Here is a 19,349-nt window from a genome sequence, read left to right on the forward strand (position 1 = left end):
TGTTATTCCAACCTCATGGTATGGAAATATATATGAAACACAGGTAAATCTAGTTTTTGACTGTGCTGGGCCTTGTAAATTCTGTTCAAAATAGGGAAAATACCCTCAAGTTAACCCTGAGGCCTTCAAAAAATAAAGACAAACAAATTAAATGTTTTGATAGTGAGAGCAATCATCCCATATGTTTTAAATGGGTTGTCTACATTTGTAAACAGAGAAATAAAAGCCTACTATTTTTTTGGGGGGGTGTGTGTGTGTGTGTGTGTATAATGGTGACGATTAGTAGTTCTAAGCACATCGGGCTATACACTCTGAGTGATATTCTCCAGGAGTCAATAGGTTTACATTTATACCCCAAAAAGTACAATGTCTTTGTACCAATCACGGATCGTGGCTTTAGAATATAAAACACAATATATAAGGTAGGGTCTAATATAACTATTATTTGTTAAGAAAATCTAATTGGCTATTCTAAGCACTAAGGTTCAAATAGAATGTTTCTGCAGAAAAGTGATATTCTTTGGTGTCTGTGCGTGTCACCTGTCATTCAATGAAACACATATTCAATGACTGAGTGGAATTTTTTTAATTGAATCAAATTAAATTCTACTTCCTGTCATTCAAATTCTACATCCTGTGGGGGTGTAGACAATTTGAATTTCAAGTCAAGAGTTGAATGGGATTCTATTCCAAAATTCTGAATTGAGCTCAACCCTGGTAAGCGCTGGGTATCATTTGTCGTTTGAAAAACCAACACAGTTAAATGTTTTTGAAAGTGTGCTTAAGTTTCAGCAATGTGAGAATTTGTTTCATGTCCAAGTTAAATCTATGGAACATGAATAATCTTTGAACCACCCTTGTTTTGGTCTGTGCAATGGTTTCAGTAGTCTCTTGTCATTTTTAAATGCTATTCATGATCAAAGATATGACACTTTTGGAAGTGATTTTACTTTTCAGAAAGCATAGCCTAACCTACATTGATCAGCTGCAAACTATCCCTCACTTTCCTAGTGTTGGCACTCTTGAGTGATCCTGTGATTGGTTTGCATGCGGATTATCAACATGACATAGTGATCAGCATCTCATCAAATGGATGACAGAATTTAGGTTAACTTTTAGCTGAGAGGATACAATTACTTCCTGGCTCCTTTACAGGTAGTTCAGTGTCTGAGGACGTTGGCGCCATGTCATCCTCCCGAGCCACATTATTGTTTTTCGGTCTGTTTACGGGGGCTTATCACTCATTCTCTGACGTGAATTTACCCATCAGGCATCACTGCAGCATTCAACAGCATCAGGCAGCACTGCAGCATTAAACGGCACTGAGCCAAGCAGAGGAAAATGGAGGGACTATTTTAAGCCCTAAAAAGGCTATGCGATATTCACATGATCAATTGGCTGTTAGATAAACCTAGTGTAAATCCTTCCTCTGTTTAGAGATCCTCCTGAGCGGCAACCATTCAGTTGAGCTCCCACTCCCCCCATGGCTTCCAGGCCCCCTTACAGTCTTGGGAAACCAGGACGTGGTGCTCTGAGCTGCTGTCTCTGAGTGGGTCAAAGGTCAGAGTGAACGCTGGTGTGCTGGCGTCTCTCACTCCCCAACTGCTTCGAAAGGGCATGGGTATATTCCTCCCCACCATCTAGTCTCATGATGGTAGAAATATGCATTTGAATTTGTAAATGAACCAAACATGGGCTCTATCATTTCTTTTCTGGCCATGTGGTACATCCTTGGGACTTATTATTATAGATTTTATGCTGTAGACTAATTTGGTACACTCACCATAAAAATCAAAGTACATTTTTTAGGTTTATATAAAGTCAATTGTTTTTGAGTTTTTATGTCACTTAATTCACTGGTACGGAGAATGAATCAAAATGCCCTTTTTATTGCCCCTCATAAAGTGATCATGTCCCTACGCACTTAACGTTCAGGATTCAGCCTCCTCGTAGTCGTTGTTTGTGACGATGAACTCCGAGCACCGTGGTTTATGGTGTGTTTATTTTGGCTCTCGTGTCCCGTTAGCTTTGCTTCATTACCACCCCATCAAGGAGACACTATATAAACTCTGATGAAAGTGAAACAGTAGATCGGCCGTTGCGGCCGCAAAACACATATTTTCAGAGAAAAAGACGTGTTTAAAATAAGATGACTTGGTCGGTAGTTACATCTGCTTTCAAAGATCCTCTTAAGAACTGTAAAAAAGGACACGGCTTTTCTTTAAGCCAAGCACAGTTTTTATACATTTCTGAACCATCACACATCCATTCGTAGGCTATACATTTTCTATTTGACTAGCTTCCCATTTGCAAAGGTTTTGTCTGTTGAATGTATATATATATATATATATATATATATATATATATATATATATAAACATCCAAGTGGATTATTATGACACTTTGGGGAAAATAGGTCTTGTGACTTTTCATAACATCTGTTCACAGTTTATAAAAACACTTACCAAAACATTGCTGTCAAAATGGGTGGCATTTTATAGTGTATTCCTTCAGAACTCTGTGTGATGTGGAGGCTGAATGTCTAGTTTATGTGGGAGGAGTGTTTGTCCTTTCAATTGGTAAGCATGTCATCTCCTCCATGGAAATTGTCCATAGCAGACCACCGAATAGCCCAAGGTGACATGGGTAGCATGGGAATACACATTGTATCCACTTGAGTGTTTCCAGACCGTCTGTCTTCGATGCACCTATTTGCTGTCTCATTTTATTCCTAATGTTCAGCAATCTGTATAGAATCGGAGGGCCTCTTCTTTCTCGCCAAAGTGTTTGACAGAGATCGGCATCTCCTTTTGTTTCGCCCCTGCGAGCACACTGTTTTCTTTTAATAGCACCGAATCCACAGAAGTGATGCTCAAGGAAGGTGTCTTGTCACCTGAACCCCTGGACAACTCGAGCCTGGTCTTGTCTTTTTCACATGACTTTCTGGTTCTAATTATTTCCTTTTGCACTACACATAACTGACATGCTCTTTGGGTTTGCAATCCTCATTCTCTGTAAGGAGCAGAGTGTCCAGTAGAACGCTAGCAGAGGACTCCATGGGTGCTTGCCGTCGCCTCGGCGGGCTCTGATAGCACACCGGCCCGATGCCGTTCTTCATGCCACGCTTCACGAACAGCTTGGAGTTTTCCGCCACAGATGAACGGAAGGAGATCCGTGTCAGATTCCTGCAGCCATGCTGTTCCCTAGATTGCCTGGCTGGCGTGTTAGTGGTGCTGCTGTAGTTACAGGTGATGTAGCGTGTGAAGGCCTGGCGGAAGGTCTTGTTGAAGAGGGTGTAGACCAGCGGGTTGATGCCTGATGACACGTAGCCCACCCACACGAAGATCTCCATCAGACGGCCGATCACATGGACGTCGCAGCTGGCGCACAGCACAGAGGTGATGTTGGTGATGAAGAATGGGCACCACATGACCACAAAAAGAAGGAAGACTATGCCCAGCACCTTGGAGGCACGCTGCTCATTGGTCAGGTTCTGCATCGACTTCTTGCCTATGGTGGACATGCGACGGATGGGGATCTCGTCACCTATGATTGGGTTGGCGGGAGAAATGGATTTTCCTGGCAGTTTCTCAGTTGTGGGAGAAGCCGCAGACTGCTCCCTCTGGAAGACTGAGGCGACGGTTGGGCGAGTGAAGCGTTGGGTCACCTTTGACCTGAGCAGAAAGGCTTTCTTGCGCAGCACCTGGATGGTGAGCAGGTAGATGACCATCATGATAGTCAAAGGGATGAAAAAAGCTGTCATGGAGCCAAACATGATGAATTCTCGGAAGCTGTCTGGTTTCAGTAGGCAGGTGTGGTTGCTGTTAAAGGTGACATTGTTGGGAAGATGGTAGTTTCTCAGCCCCTTGATGGGAATGGGAATTGCGATACCTGTGTGAGAGAGAGAGAGAGAAGTTTGGTCAGTCAAATCATCAATCCAAACTTTGTTGTCTCTACACAGTGTTAGATGGGAAGACTAACAACTTTGGTTGTTTGGGATTTAAATGTGTTATGGGAGTAGAGACAGGATCTTCTCACAGCCAGTGGACTTTATGCTGGTTTTCTTTTTGCTTTTATTATAGCACATGAAATCTTCACATCTGCTTTTCCTTTTTCATGTTGCCAGAGTATAACTCTGTTTAAAGCTTCAGGCTTTCACGACTGAGGACAGCAGAGGTAGCGCAAAGGGTCATTCTGGGACTTCTGGAAGTTCTCATTCTTTGCTTAAAAATCAAATAAACAAATCATATATTACCAGCTATAATACAGTGACCGTGAGCACTACACCCTGGACGGAGAGACCCTTCTACTGTCGTGGCGGCGTCTAAGTGCTGCTCGCGTAACTCTTAAGCAATCGTCTGGTTTTGCTCACCGAAAGAAAGTCAATGTGTCGAACCTTCGCCCCGAGGTGAAAACTGAGAGCGTGCTGTTGTGAACGAGTCTGAACGCCCTATGAATTCCATTAACCTGCTAGTAAGCATGTCCGTTGGATGGTGTATACCATGTGTATCCTGTACATGTGACTAATAAAACTGGAAACTTGATTAATGCCAGGCTGAACTCTGCCAAGTCCTCACACCAGTCGCCTAAATGCTTCAGCCAGAGGAACCGTCATGGCTAACGATGTTAACTAGAATAGGGGTGTTAAATTTAATTTCATACTGGAAAGCTTATATATAATTTCAATGCAAACCAGTGTCCTTATTTACCACAGCATTAACAATACAGACTCTGTGGACAAGAAGTAATAAGAAGCCCAACAATCAGAAAAATAAAACCAATGTTTATGTCTCGAACTGTCTTATTGGACTGTGTCAAATGACCAATTTGAGTATAGACTTATGATTGGGCCAAATACAGGAAACCAGTTTGTCTGACATTCCGTCGTATGAAACACGTTCTGTGTGAAGAGGATTCCAGTGGTTCAGCTGCTCCATCTCCCTCTTGTTTATGGACTAAGGGTCCTTAGCTTTATCTCTTACCCCTTATCCTCTTCAGTCCAAATGTCCTTTTGTCTCGTAACCTAATTTTACTGAAAAATACCAGAGGCTCTTTAGTGTTGCTTTACTATTCAGTTTTGTAAAATTGCAGATTTCGATCTGTTCTGCAGTGCACATTTTATGCTTATTGTGAAGAGTCAAGTGGTTACTGGTCCAGGAGTCCTCAAATAAGGTTGTGGTTTGAATGCTTGGTTTTGTCTTGAATGTTATTTTGGCTTAAACTTTTCTGAAAAACAAATCTGTGATCCATAGCGTTGTAGCAACATTGTAAAGCCGTTGTACTGCTCAAAGATACAATTGCAAAAAATAACGCGCGCTAAGCCTTGTGGTGTTTCACTACGCTCATCACAAGGGCAGTGATGTGAAATTAATTTCCTTCCTGGGGGCATACTCGATCATTTAAACCTCCCTTTTTTAAATTTGATGCCGTTTTTGTGTAAATCTCTGCGGCTCATTAACTGTTTACCCACAGTTCCCCTTGACTGCTAACACTATGATAATGTGTAAGTCGGGGTTAAGTTTTAAGGGAGGTACTGTATGTAAACGTTTTTATACAGCTTTTATTGCATCCTGCTTTTCTGAGGCATGTCACAGGCGCCCGGGGAATTGAACCGCAATGTCATAGCGTAAAGAAACAAGTATATCAACACAGGACAACAAAAAAGAAGAAAGAAACTGAGCAGCTTACCAATAGATATGAACCACACCACTGCTATCTTGGCCATGGCTTTGGCCCTGGACTTATACTGGCTGTGCTGAATGGGCTTCTTGATGGCGATGTAGCGGTCCAGTGAGATGGCACACAGGTGCATGATGGACGCTGTGGAGAACAGGACGTCCAGGAAGAGCCAGATTGGACAGAGAAACTCCGGAAGAGGCCATCCGGAATCTGAGAAATGGACAGATGATGGGAAGCATTGGATTGTTAGCTGCTCTCGTAGGCCAATACAGAACCATTTGAAATGTAAACCATGCCCTTCTAGACAAATTCTCAAACTTCATTACAATGGTGCCAAATCGTTTTTTTTTTTTTTTTTAACCCTGAGAAGAGCCTATTTAGATTTTAGTTTCTAAGTCATTGTAAAAATCAACATAATAGCCATTCAAGTAATTTATTACCATCTGCACTGAACAAAAAATATAAGATGTAAAAGTGTATGAGCTGAAATAGAAGAACCCAGAAATTTTCCATATGTGCAAAAAAGCTTATTTCTCTCAATTGTGTGCACAAATTTGATTATATCCATGTTAGTGAGCATTTCTCCAGTGATGTGAAGTACTTACCCCCCCAAAAAAAACTACTTAAGAAAAAAATATTATCTGTTTAACTTTTACTCCACTAAATTCCTAAAGATGATAATGTACTTTTACTCCATACGTTTTCCCTGACACCCAGAAGTACTTGTTACGTTTTGAATGCTTAGCCTTAGCAGGACAGAAAAATGTGGTCTAACTGACATACTTATCAACAGAACCTCCCTGGTCATCCCTACTGGGTGCTTCGTCAGAGCGTGCCCCTGGCTATCCGTAAATAAATAACTCGAAAATGTGTCCATCTGCTTTGCTCAATATACGGAATTTGAACTGATTTATACTTTTATTTTTTACTTTTGATACTTAAGTGTGTGCATATATAAAACAAAATACTTTTAATCAAGTAGTATTTTACTGGGTAGGCGACATCTTTTAATAGAAAATTAATCATTACTTTTACTCAAGCATGACAATTGGGTAATTTTTCCACCACTGTATTTCTCCTTTGCCAAGATAATCCATCCACCTGATAGGTGTGGAATATCAACAAGCTGATTAATCAGCATGGTCATTACACAGGTGCACCCTGTGCTGGGGACAAAAAGCCATTCAAATTTGCAGTTCTGTCACACAACACAATACCACAGATGTCTTAAGTTTTGAGGTAGTGTGCGATTGGCATGCTGACTGTAGGAATGTCCATCTGAGCTGTTGCCAGAGAATGTTAATTTCTCTACCGTAAGCCGCCTACAACGTCATTTTAGAGAATTTGGCAGTACGTCCAACCGGTCTTGCAACCGCAGACCACGTGTAACCACGCCAGCCCAGGACCTCCACATCTGGCTTCTTCACCTGCGAGATTGTCTAAGACCAGCGACCTGGACAACTGAGGAGTATTTCTGTCTGTAATAAAGCCCTTTTGTGGTGAAAAACTAATTGTGATTGGCTGGCCCTGGCTCGGCCCCTGACCAGTCGTGAAATCCATAGGTTAGTGTTTAATTCATTTATTTCAATGAACTGATTTACTTATGATTTGTAACTCAGAAAAATCGTTGAAATTGTTGCGTTTTATAATGTCAAGGACTGCATGGGCTGTGTGTGTGTGGGAGAGGAATAGAGATTTGTCAAAGATGCCAAAATTAAAGGTGGAAATGTAGGATATTTTTCTAATAGGAAATGAAGTGTGAAGATGTTGGACATTTATTCATGCCGTTTCTCTTAATTTGGTGGCCTATGACGCAGGTGTTTTATGTTCTTTAATTCCTGAGGAGGAAGTAGCCCATTTGGAAAAAGGGACAAATTTCTGATTAGTCCCATTTTGTCCAGCAAACCTTTTGCATTCTAAACAGAACTTGTGTTGTGGACATCAGTGACATCACCAGCTAATGATTTAAAACCAGCTCTGATGTAAAGAATTCTGTTTTATTTTAGTAAATAATTCATTTACTGCCGAGAAATGCTTCTTATGACTCTTTGTATGGAGCTGAAAGCGCTATGTAGATGTGTTCTGCCCCCTTCTCGCCATACGTGTTTGTTTATTTTGGGTCCTGGGCGTGAAATTGCCCCATAATTGTGTGTTGGAAAGGTTCTTGAATGATTTTTCTTGTTAACCTGTTTTACTAATGGCTTGTAATGTCATAATTCAAGCATTAGTGGCTGTTTTTTATTTTTTTTGTTAACAAGTATTACTTTTAATATTTGTATATACACATTAAACTATAAAATAAATACACATTTGATCACAATATTTTAGTGTCCTCCCTGTTCTAGATGTGCCCTATGAATGTAGTGGGCATTCATTATGTTGGTCTACTGCGCACCATTTCAGGGGCTTTGTTCAGCTCCTCGTCTACTGCTCACCATTTCAGGGGCTTTGTTCAGCTCCTCGTCTACTGCGCACCATTTCAGGGGCTTTGTTCAGCTCCTCGTCTACTGCTCACCATTTCAGGGGCTTTGTTCAGCTCCTCGTCTACTGCTCACCATTTCAGGGGCTTTGTTCAGCTCCTCGTCTACTGCTCACCATTTCAGGGGCTTTGTTCAGCTCCTCGTCTACTGCTCATCATTTCAGGGACTTTGTTCAGCTCCTCGTCTACTGCTCACCATTTCAGGGGCTTTGTTCAGCTCCTCGTCTACTGCTCACCATTTCAGGGGCTTTGTTCAGCTCCTTGTCTACTGCTCACCATTTCAGGGGCTTTGTTCAGCTCCTTGTCTACTGCTCACCATTTCAGGGGCTTTGTTCAGCTCCTTGTCTACTGCTCACCATTTCAGGGGCTTTGTTCAGCTCCTCGTCTACTGCTCACCATTTCAGGGGCTTTGTTCAGCTCCTCGTCTACTGCTCACCATTTCAGGGGCTTTGTTCAGCTCCTTGTCTACTGCTCACCATTTCAGGGGCTTTGTTCAGCTCCTTGTCTACTGCTCACCATTTCAGGGGCTTTGTTCAGCTCCTTGTCTACTGCTCACCATTTCAGGGGCTTTGTTCAGCTCCTCGTCTACTGCTCACCATTTCAGGGGCTTTGTTCAGCTCCTCGTCTACTGCTCACCATTTCAGGGGCTTTGTTCAGCTCCTCGTCTACTGCGCACCATTTCAGGGGCTTTGTTCAGCTCCTCGTCTACTGCTCACCATTTCACGGGCTTTGTTCAGCTCCTCGTCTACTGCTCACCATTTCACGGGCTTTGTTCAGCTCCTCGTCTACTGCTCACCATTTCAGGGGCTTTGTTCAGCTCCTCGTCTACTGCTCACCATTTCAGGGGCTTTGTTCAGCTCCTCGTCTACTGCTCACCATTTCAGGGGCTTTGTTCAGCTCCTCGTCTACTGCTCACCATTTCAGGGGCTTTGTTCAGCTCCTCGTCTACTGCTCACCATTTCAGGGGCTTTGTTCAGCTCCTCGTCTACTGCTCACCATTTCAGGGGCTTTGTTCAGCTCCTCGTCTACTGCTCACCATTTCAGGGGCTTTGTTCAGCTCCTCGTCTACTGCTCACCATTTCAGGGGCTTTGTTCAGCTCCTCGTCTACTGCTCACCATTTCAGGGGCTTTGTTCAGCTCCTTGTCTACTGCTCACCATTTCAGGGGCTTTGTTCAGCTCCTTGTCTACTGCTCACCATTTCAGGGGCTTTGTTCAGCTCCTTGTCTACTGCTCACCATTTCAGGGGCTTTGTTCAGCTCCTTGTCTACTGCTCACCATTTCAGGGGCTTTGTTCAGCTCCTCGTCTACTGCTCACCATTTCAGGGGCTTTGTTCAGCTCCTCGTCTACTGCTCACCATTTCAGGGGCTTTGTTCAGCTCCACGCACCACTTGCCCTTTCTCCTTTTTTCATTTAGAAATATTTTCTGTGGGATATTTATACTTTGATAGGTAGGCTACTTTCTAAGAGTATATATACTTTTTTTGTGGGCCCCTTCCTTTCGATGGGAATAATACTCAACAAATTCTACATGTGAGGATATTGTGTGCTTATACCAGATTTTAAAAATCTGTTTGCTGGTAAAGTTTCTGATATATAAGTGTTGCCAAGGCTACAGAGGTGTCCATCCAAGGCCACATTTCTAAGACAAACGTGTGAAGTCATTGCAGTACACCAGCTTCAAGAGCGAGAAAGAGAATTCTATGAAAACCGAGCTACCAACCTCTAGGGGTGAGGTCACCATTCCAGAGTTGTGGAAAAAGCCGAGTTGGACTCAAAATAAAAACTACGCTGAGATCGCTGTCTTGGTGAAGTGCTGTGTCTGAGTAGTATTATTGTCATTATGTAAATCATGATTATTGCTTATTTTTTAGAAAATGTCCCCGTTCCAGCAAATACCGGGGTGTAAACGATCTGACCTGAGTCATTGATGTCTGTCAGGCTCTGATTATACAAGACATGCCCACAGTTCTTAAGGGCCTCCATACTTTATATGAGAATCCTTTTTTTCTTCTGTAAGAATAACTGATCCTAAATCTGGTAAAAGCTCATCTAGACCTCACAATTGTTTTATAGTCTCTATGTATGATATATACAGTGCCTTTGGAAAGTATTCAGACCCCTTGATGTTGGCCACATTCTGTTACGTTACAGCGTTATACTAAAATTGATGAAGGGGGAAAAAACTATTTAAATCAATCTACACCCTAATGGCACAATACCCCAAAGGCAAAACCACAGGTTTTTAGAAATGTTTGCCAACTTATTAAAAAATAAAACTGCTATCACATTTACATAAGTATTCGAACGCTTTCCTCAGTACTTTGTTCAAGCAGCGATTACAGCCTCAAGTCTTCTTGGGTTTGACGCTACAAGCTTGGCACACCTGTATTTGGGGAGTTTCTCCCATTCTTCTCTGCAGATCCTCTCAAGCTCTGTCAGGTTGGATGGGGTTTAATCTTGTTTTCATCAGAACAGAGAATCTTGTTGCTCATGGTCTGAGAGTCTTTAGGCGCCTTTTGGCAAACTCCAAGCGGGCTGTAGTGCCTTTTTACTGAGGAGTGGCTTCCGTCTGGCCACTCTACCATAAAGGCCTGATTGGTGGAGTGCTGCAGAGATGGTTGTCCTTCTGGAAGGTTCTCCCATCTCCACAGAGGAACTCTTGAGCTCTGTCAGTGACCATCAGGTTCTTGGTCACCTCCCTGACCAAGGCCCTTCTCCCCCGATTGCTCAGTTTGGCCGGGCGGCCAGCTTAAGGAAGAGTCTTGGTGGTTCCAAACTTCTTCCATTTAAATATGGAGGCCACTGTGTTCTTGGGGACCTTCAATGCTGCAAAAATATTTTGGTACCCTTTCCTAGATCTTTGCCTCATCACAACCCTGCCTCTGAGTTCTACGGACAATTCCTTTGACCTCATGGCTTGGTTTTTGCTCTGACATGCACTGTCAACTGTGGGACCTTATGATGTGTGTTTGTCCAAATAATGTCCAATCAATTGAATTTACCACAGGTGGACTCTAAGTTGTAGAAAAGTGTCAAGGATGATCAATGGAAACAGGATGCACATGAGCTCAATTTCGAGTCTCATGGCAATGTGTCTAAATACTTAGGTAAATAAGCTATTTCTGTTTTATTTTTAAGAAATTGGCCAACATTTCTACAACTGTTTTCGCTTTGTCATTATGGCAGCCTTATTCTAAAATGTAACAAAATGTGGAAAATGTCAAGGGGTCTGAATACTCTCCGAAGGCACCGTAGGTAAGGGGTGTCTCAATCATTATGCAGGTTTTTCCTTTTGAGACCAAGAAAACCAGGTGAGGGGAGTTCTTTACTAATTAATGACCTTAAATCATCAATCAAGTACAAGGGTGGAGCGAAAACCCGGGGACACTCGGCACTCCGTGGAATTTGATTGACAATAGATGTCCCACAGATGAAAATAATTATTATTTTGAAGGATTTAACAACAGCCCTTCTAGAGTTTTCTATTCTGCACCGACGTCCTTCATTAATTCATACGTTGTATTTTTCTCGTTATAAAGCTCTCTGCCAGAGCACTAAATGGATCGCTTGGAGGTTTTGTTTACATTTTTAAATGAGGCGTGTTTTTGACTTAATGACATTCCGGGGTTCTCAAAATGAATTATGGGGAAGTTTAGGTTAAAAGACAGCGCTGGTCGAAACGTAGATCTAAACCTAGGCCCTACCAGGTGTGTGTGTGTGTGTGTGTGTGGGGAGACTGGGTGAGTCTGGGGTCGAAGCTCGTCTTGCAAAAGAGTGACCCCTCCCTGAAACAGTCTTAAGCTCATTAGTGAAGAAGGGTAAGAATGTTCCGTCGTCATCCTCTTATGGCCTGGTGGGCTATTTCGTGAAATCTTAATTCTACTCTTCATTCTGATTATAGAACAATGAACATGTTTTCTGCACTGTCTTATGCCACGGCCCAAATATATTGAGGTAAACATTTCTATCCGTCATGTAAACACTTCTAATGGTGCTTCCTCGTAAATATGGCGCTATGGTTAGTGCATCCCCCTCCCCTCCCGAATCCTTCAAATAGCTTTTCTTAATTGTTCTCCCAAGCCTTAGTCAGCTGTATGTTTTTAGTTTAGCACTGTAGTCAGTCTACAGTGCAGCCGTTAAACATTTGGAACCATGTCATTTTTCAAGGTGTTGACTGTAAAAGCCTTACATTCATCTGCTGGGCAGATGTGAAAGGGGCCCTCGGGACTTCTTTTACAGCTCTTATCGAAAGCAATTGCACACTAGACATGTCCTCCTCCAGTAAAATGTTTAATTTTGGAAGAAGGTCCAATTATGATTGGGCTCACTAACTCATTAATATTGGATGTTTGAGGTGATCATGGGAAGTTCGTCTTTAAAAAAAAATAAATAATTAGTGACTGATCTTCAACTCCGTTGACTCCAAAATAATCGTAGTTCATTAGATTCAGTAAGGACTACCCTACTGATGAACGATGAACTAAAAACTCAAACTAAAAAGAATCATGATTCTACAAGCCTCACGTTCACCATAGGGGGGCTTATTGGATCTGTAATTTTGTTACTGAGACATATAAAAGTATGACTCAATGTCCATTTTGTGATTGCTAGGCATACAAATACAGTTATTTATTGATACCATCTGGAATGAGGTCTTGTTGTCTGCCGCAACCGAAATGGATAGTGAACGACTCTTGGCGGGAAGCAGTTGCTTGACTGCTGAGAAAGATTGCACTATCGTTTGTGAACTGCAGCCATTTTTTTTTCTGGATCAAGAAGTGACTTAGGTGGTGGGCGTGGCTGGGGTGTTCAGATGGCGTGGCAACATTTTAGACGCCCCAATTTGGTTGGTGTAGAGTTTTTTTTTTTTCCCCCATTTTTTATTTATTTAAGCTGATTTCCTGCAATTCTACACATTTCTGAGATTTATTTTCCGTTGCTGTTTTTAAAGCTAGTTTCCTGCCATACTATGCGTTTTGCCATGGCTAACGCTGTAACCTAACAATTAATACTGCATTGTTTTCGGACATTTCAATTTTCTGTCTAGCTGTCTAGCTTTTATTCTGGTGATTGGTTAGTTATCAAAGATGATTTTATGTACAAATATGTAGGTCCATTTTATCTTTTGTACATATTTTATCTGGTTTTAGTTAAGTTTACACTGAAAGCATTTTTCCATTTAATAAAATAAACCGATAGCTAGCTATCTTTTTTAAAAATGTTATTTTATTTTTTAAACACTGCTTGGACCTGAAAACGCTGAGGTGGCCCGTCCAATAATTATTATGTCAGAAACATCCCTGTTGTCCTTCGATAGCGGTCAATAATTAATTAATTGCATTCATTTGTGCACCTTGCAATCAGTAGTTCTAAACATGTATTTTTCTAGAGTAGCGCGTATTAATGCTGCTCTTTTCATTTCGGCCAGCCGGGCAAACATACAACAAAATAAATGTTCAAGTTACTCGGTGGGGATTCAACTCTTTGGTCGGTAAAAGAGTCAACCGCACGTCACTAGTTTGAGGCAATAGCTACTCCCGGTTAGTCTGAAACTTCTCCCGCAGCCAGGGTTTGGGATGGAGAGGAGATCCACCCAGGCAGACACAGAAAAAAGTGGATAAATGGTCAAAAAACAAAGTAGCTATTACTTTCTCTTGTTTATTTTAAGAAAGTAGTTATTGTGGTTTATTGGGAATTTAGAGAGTCTAGTGTTTAGTGGAGGTGATGTATTAGTGGTGACAATACTGTAGCTACAACATCTTGTCTCTGTCCTCTGGTAAATTTCAGGTGGTATTTGGAAGTTTGCACTAATTCCCTCTCTCGCCGTTTTGCCTGCACACACTGTTCTTAGAGCTGCAGGCCTTAGCTGCCGAGTGGCTCTAAAGGGGCCCCCCTTGCTGTGTGCTCGGTCTCCAGCCAGTAGAGAAATGACAGCTGCCCCTGCACAAACGTACCTTGCGTCCATTCAGACATGGAACTCTGTGCGAACTTACATGTCCGCACACGTATACACACAGCCCCCCTCCCACTGAACATGGGCTACTACTCCTCAGGAAGCCTCTGGCTCTTATTTATGTGATCACATGGCCTTGACTTTGATCCGCTCCTTCCCCTCCGTCTAGGCCTGATCCTCTCCTTCCCCTCCGTCTAGGCCTGATCCTCTCCTTCCCCTCCGTCTAGGCCTGATCCTCTCCTTCCCCTCCGTCTAGGCCTGATCCCCCCCCTCCGTCTAGGCCTGATCCCCTCCTTCGTCTAGGCCTGATCCTCTCCTTCCCCTCCGCCCAGGCCTGATGGACGTCATTAAGGTCTGATGGAAGGATGGAGCCCCCCCCACCCCCCACTATACAGTTAGCCTCGTGCCCACTGTTTGCACGGCACATATGGTTCTTATACAAAGATGGTGCCTGTTTTCTGAAAGCATGACTTGAAATCAGATTCCTGCCAAGCAGTCGAGGTGGGGTGTGTGTGTGTGTGTCACAGGGCTGTTTACTCCAACAGAATGAATGAGGAGTAGTGGCTCGACTATAAATTCTGTGTCAGGAGAAAGAGGACTCTGCTAGAGAGGGGGGTTTTAATTTTGCGCTTTGAAAGCCTAGTGGTTAGAGGAGGGCGGCAGGTAGCCTAGTGGTTAGAGGGGGGCGGCAGGTAGCCTAGTGGTTAGGGGGGGGCGGCAGGTAGCCTAGTGGTTAGAGGGGGGCGGCAGGTAGCCTAGTGGTTAGAGGGGGGCGGCAGGTAGCCTAGTGGTTAGAGGGGGGCGGCAGGTAGCCTAGTGGTTAGAGGGGGGCGGCAGGTAGCCTAGTGGTTAGAGGAGGGCGGCAGGTAGCCTAGTGGTTAGAGGGGACGGCAGGTAGCCTAGTGGTTAGGGGGGGGCGGCAGGTAGCCTAGTGGTTAGGGGGGGGGGCAGGTAGCCTAGTGGTTAGGGGGGGGGGGGGGGCAGGTAGCCTAGTGGTTAGTGTTGGGCCAGTAACCAAAAGGTTGCTAGATCGAATCCCCAAGTTGACAGGGTAAAAATCTGTCGTTCTGCCCCTGAACAAGGCAGTTAACCCACTGTTCCCCAGTAGGTTGTCATTGTAAATAACAATTTGTTCTTGCCTAGTTAAAGGTTAAATAAATAAATTGTAAAGCTACGTCACTTAATGGAATCGAATGCAAATCTTTTCAGTTCGCTCTTATATCTGTATTTTTCCCTGGCGACCTACGTGAGTGTGCGAGCCGAGGGAGAGGTTGGTTTGTGATTGGTAAGTCGTTTGTATAAGTCACGCAGAAATTGGGTCATCGTGATCATTGCTACCTGATGTGAATGTGCCTCTGCTGTGATTACACAGCCAAAGGAAGTACCTTGTTTATTGTCCACTATCTTGTGTTTTTGCCATCTGCTATTAATTTGTTTATACTGTAGCTGGCGGAGATTCAGCAGCATCTCTCGTGGTGTCTGAACTCTACTGTTCTTGAATTATTATATTATGAATATGCTTATTTATTTTTTTTGCTCAGTTGTTCAGTTAACAAAAGAAGGTGGTAATTCTTGTCATCGAATGCTAGATCTGCTAGATTAAATTAAAATGTTGTGGCTTACCTACTGAGGTGGATATCTGCTTTGCAATGCACATTTACAGGTGTTTCTCTGGTCTCAACTGACAGCAGCTTTATAATCGCGGCTCCATGGGAACTGGGGCGACCCAAGTGCAATTTAGATCTGATCGATGGGAGCCAAGCTAAACACGAGTAAGAGGCCAGCCTTTGTGCTTGAATCAGCTGCTGTGTTGGGGCCAAAAAAATAATCATTCAAATTGATGTTGAGGCAATCATGGTGTTGCAGTTCTATGAACTGTTCACACTTGTAGGATCAGTACCTTTTTAGTATCAGCTGTGGTTGGGTTGTATACAGATGTTCATACCTAAATCCTGTACCATCCTGGGGTATACAGTATTATCGTCAGTGCAAACTAGTGGACATTTATTTAAAAAAATGTAACAATAAATACATTTTATGCTTAATTTTTTCTTTAAATGCACGCGAATGTAAACCAATTGCGAAGACAGACACCCCCAGCACATAAAGTTGTACAATTAACTCAAAGTTTTTCTGCACACAGAAAACAAATATCAAACAACAAGAATGTTGATCCGGGAGAGGATTGATTGTCTCTGCTATAACCAAGAAACTTGATCTTGACATCTAGACACTTGGTTCGTAAACCAAATGCATAGCTGGAGCCCTGAGCTTGGAGAGAATTTTTATTTGGCGCGTCTATAGATATTTCGCTGGAAACCATTAGTAGGTTCCTCACAAAAGTTTCCATGTGCTCTTTGAGCCAGTCATGGTGTTTTTATGTTGAATGGCTTCTTAATTTCTCCTGTTGCATATTTCTTTTTATTAAGAACGCCATCTGCTTTATCTATTGACACAAGTTGACTGCGGGTATTTATTTTAAAAGAACCAATTGAACATTTTTGTGAGGTGTAAATCATACAGTATTCCGCCCAACCCTAGTATCAGCAGGGTCTTGAGTTACAATTGGTTGAATGAAGGTACCAATGAAGGGGTCCTTTCTGATGGCAAGGCAATAGGTCAACCATGTGGAGGTGACTTACTGTAGAGCACAGTGATGAGGGCAATGGGCATCACCAGGAGTCCCACTAGCAGGTCGGCCACCGCCAGGGACATCAGGAAGTAGTTGGTGGCATTCTGCAGCTTCCTCTCCAGCGACACTGCCAGGATGACCAGGATGTTGCCCCCAATGGTGGGGATGATGACCATAATGATGAGCAATGCGGCCCAGCGTAGCTGAGCACCAGCCACCTCCCCGGACCCCGAACCGTTGACCGCCAGCGGGGGTGCCTCTGGCTGGGACATGCTGCTGTGGGGAGGACGGCTGGGTTGGGCGCGGGTCGGGGCTCTGCTCTGGCTGGTTCAGGGGGCTTGGTCAGCATGGTCACAGGGTCCTGCGAGCAGGGGCAGGGGTGGGTGGAGGGCAGCTTAGGTCCAGTACACAGGGCGGTGGCTCATACCGGGTGCACCGTATAAACCAAAAAGGACCACTTTACAATCAAAAAAGCCCAGCAGCTCCAAAACTTAACATGTCGCCTCAAAACGTGTTCAAGGCAGTAATCTAAGCACAGAATGTACCTCCACAGGAAAAAGGGGTGTTAGGTCAAGAGTTGGTTGTCTGACTCGTAATCCGGGGGCGCCGTTGTCTTCTGGTTTGTGTACGCTCTAGAACAGGCCAGTTTCTACTAAAAGTTTTAGAAGGAAACAAAAGTGACAATGTTAAACCCCTTGGACATTAGTTTCAGTGTGAAGACCTCAAATGATGAGTGACATTTATCATAACAAATGTCATGGGTTTTTCCTCCACAGTCGTTAGTATTGTTTCTAGACCAAGGAAACAGCTATCGGCTGTAATCACTGCTTGCTTGCGCGCTTAACTCTGGCATGTTTTTCTACATGTTTTTTTTGTGTGTGTGTGTGTAAAAACAGTTTTTTATCAAGTGCGTATATGGTCGTTCTGGGTCTCTTTGTGTAGTGGTGTGAACATTTTATTGTCAAACAAAATTGTTAACACGTAAGGTTAAACGATTGCATGTCATAAAAACATTGCTACAAGTATTTATTGAAGTAATGTTTAAATTATGCATGGTTCAGTTTTGAACATACAATTTTAATAAAGCTTTTGCATTTCACTTTTGAAAGCAATTTTACTTGTAAAATATAATTTCCTTAATTTTCCCCTGTTGGTTTGTAGTGTAAATAGTTACTCGTAACACACCTAGCTTATTCACTGCATATCATAGTGGTTTAAGTCTGTGGCACTAGGGTAATTATGATTCCCCCTCCATTTTTATAGAACAAAGTTCTATGCAAACACAAGCATATTTGGTCATTATTTAATTGACAATAATATTACACTCAATATTGTCACAATCTCTAAATCGCTTATACATGTTATTTCCATGCCATCATTAATTATAACTCATAAAAAAAAAATGTTTCATCTTCCTTTAAAGTTAACTGTCTGACATTAAAATCAAGCACAGCTCAGAAGTTCTCAGACTTTTTGATCAAAAACATGAACCATTTCCTGTAGATTTGACTGATTTTTTTATTTTAGAATGATGAACAAATAGTGTCTTTCTTACCTTCATCAAAGGCAACAGCCCCTGTTCTCCTGTTTGGTTTGTCCTGTACATTTGTATCGCCTTCTGAGCTGCTATAATCCACACTTTTTTTTCAATCGTGCAAAACCAGTGCTGTTCATCACCAAACAACTCGATCCTCAAACTCCTTCAATGACTGCTTTTTTTCCCTTCTTGTTCCCGATCATGTTTTTATAACTTAGAACTCCTCCAAAATCTAAAAATGTCACAGGCAGCCCTCCCCTTGTGAAAATATTTGCCTAATATTATCTCACTTTGGTGCATTCCATCCGTAGGAAATTCCTTTGTCCCGCTTGTTGGATGAGCCCCCGGTTTCGATTCGCATCACATACCGCGATCACAGGTTGAAAACTTTCAGATGTCCTGTCTTCCCCCCTTCTCGCACTCCGTCTCTCACTCCCCCATACTGCTTCTCCATCCCCCTCGCTCCCTCCTATCTCGCTCTCTCTTACCACCTCACTTATCCATGAGTCAGGCTAGGGAGAAGACAGATGAATGTCTCAGAGCTGGCCGAATGCCGACGTTTCTGGGAGGCAATTTCCTTCAACACAGCCGACTTACTGTTTATGTTTGTCTCTTTCTGTTCTCTCCTCCAGTAGGGGCTGGGGATGGTGGTTGGAGGAGGAGAGGGTTTTTAGTTGTGTAGGTTAAATGTTGCTTCACATGTCCTGTTGAAACAGCATTATCACTTCTTCTTTTTTTTTTTTGATAAAAACTAAAAACGCATTTTCCGGATGATGGTTATATAAGAAATTGCAGAGCCAAGTTTTTTTTGACTCCCTTTCCGTGCCTGTACAGGGGGTTGGTTATGTTTGACATCTCAAATCTTGCCAGCCTAACCACCCCCGGCCAAGTCGGCGCAATTGTCTTTTGATTAGAACAAAAGCCAAAGGTCACCCCCCTCCTCGCCTGATTCCTATGTGAATCACTTGGAGGCTCCTGATCCTCTGATGTTAGGAGTTGCCCAGGGACTTCCTGCTAGCGCCTCACATCTGTTTTCTACCTTTCTGCATTAACGCTGCGGATGCTAC

At 42.9% G+C, this 19,349-nt stretch overlaps 2 protein-coding genes across 4 annotated transcripts in view; one reads left to right on the plus strand and one right to left on the minus strand.

The window, feature by feature from the left end:
• The window catches only part of psmd1 (proteasome 26S subunit, non-ATPase 1), a 59,947-nt gene that overhangs the window by 14,865 nt on the left and 25,733 nt on the right, over positions 1 to 19,349 (plus strand). The gene's annotated exons all lie outside the window — the stretch shown is intronic.
• On the minus strand, positions 595 to 18,874 carry htr2b (5-hydroxytryptamine (serotonin) receptor 2B, G protein-coupled). The gene is made up of 4 exons (XM_021614349.2): positions 18,301 to 18,874; positions 16,756 to 17,397; positions 5,689 to 5,889; positions 595 to 3,891 (listed from the first exon to the last, which is right to left on the minus strand). Exons 2-4 carry the CDS (start codon positions 17,015 to 17,017, stop codon positions 2,969 to 2,971), a joined length of 1,386 nt encoding a protein of 461 aa, XP_021470024.1. The 5' UTR covers positions 17,018 to 17,397; positions 18,301 to 18,874; the 3' UTR covers positions 595 to 2,968.

This window comes from Oncorhynchus mykiss, chromosome 1, assembly GCF_013265735.2.
Source record: "Oncorhynchus mykiss isolate Arlee chromosome 1, USDA_OmykA_1.1, whole genome shotgun sequence".
Taxonomy (NCBI): Eukaryota; Metazoa; Chordata; class Actinopteri; order Salmoniformes; family Salmonidae; genus Oncorhynchus; species Oncorhynchus mykiss.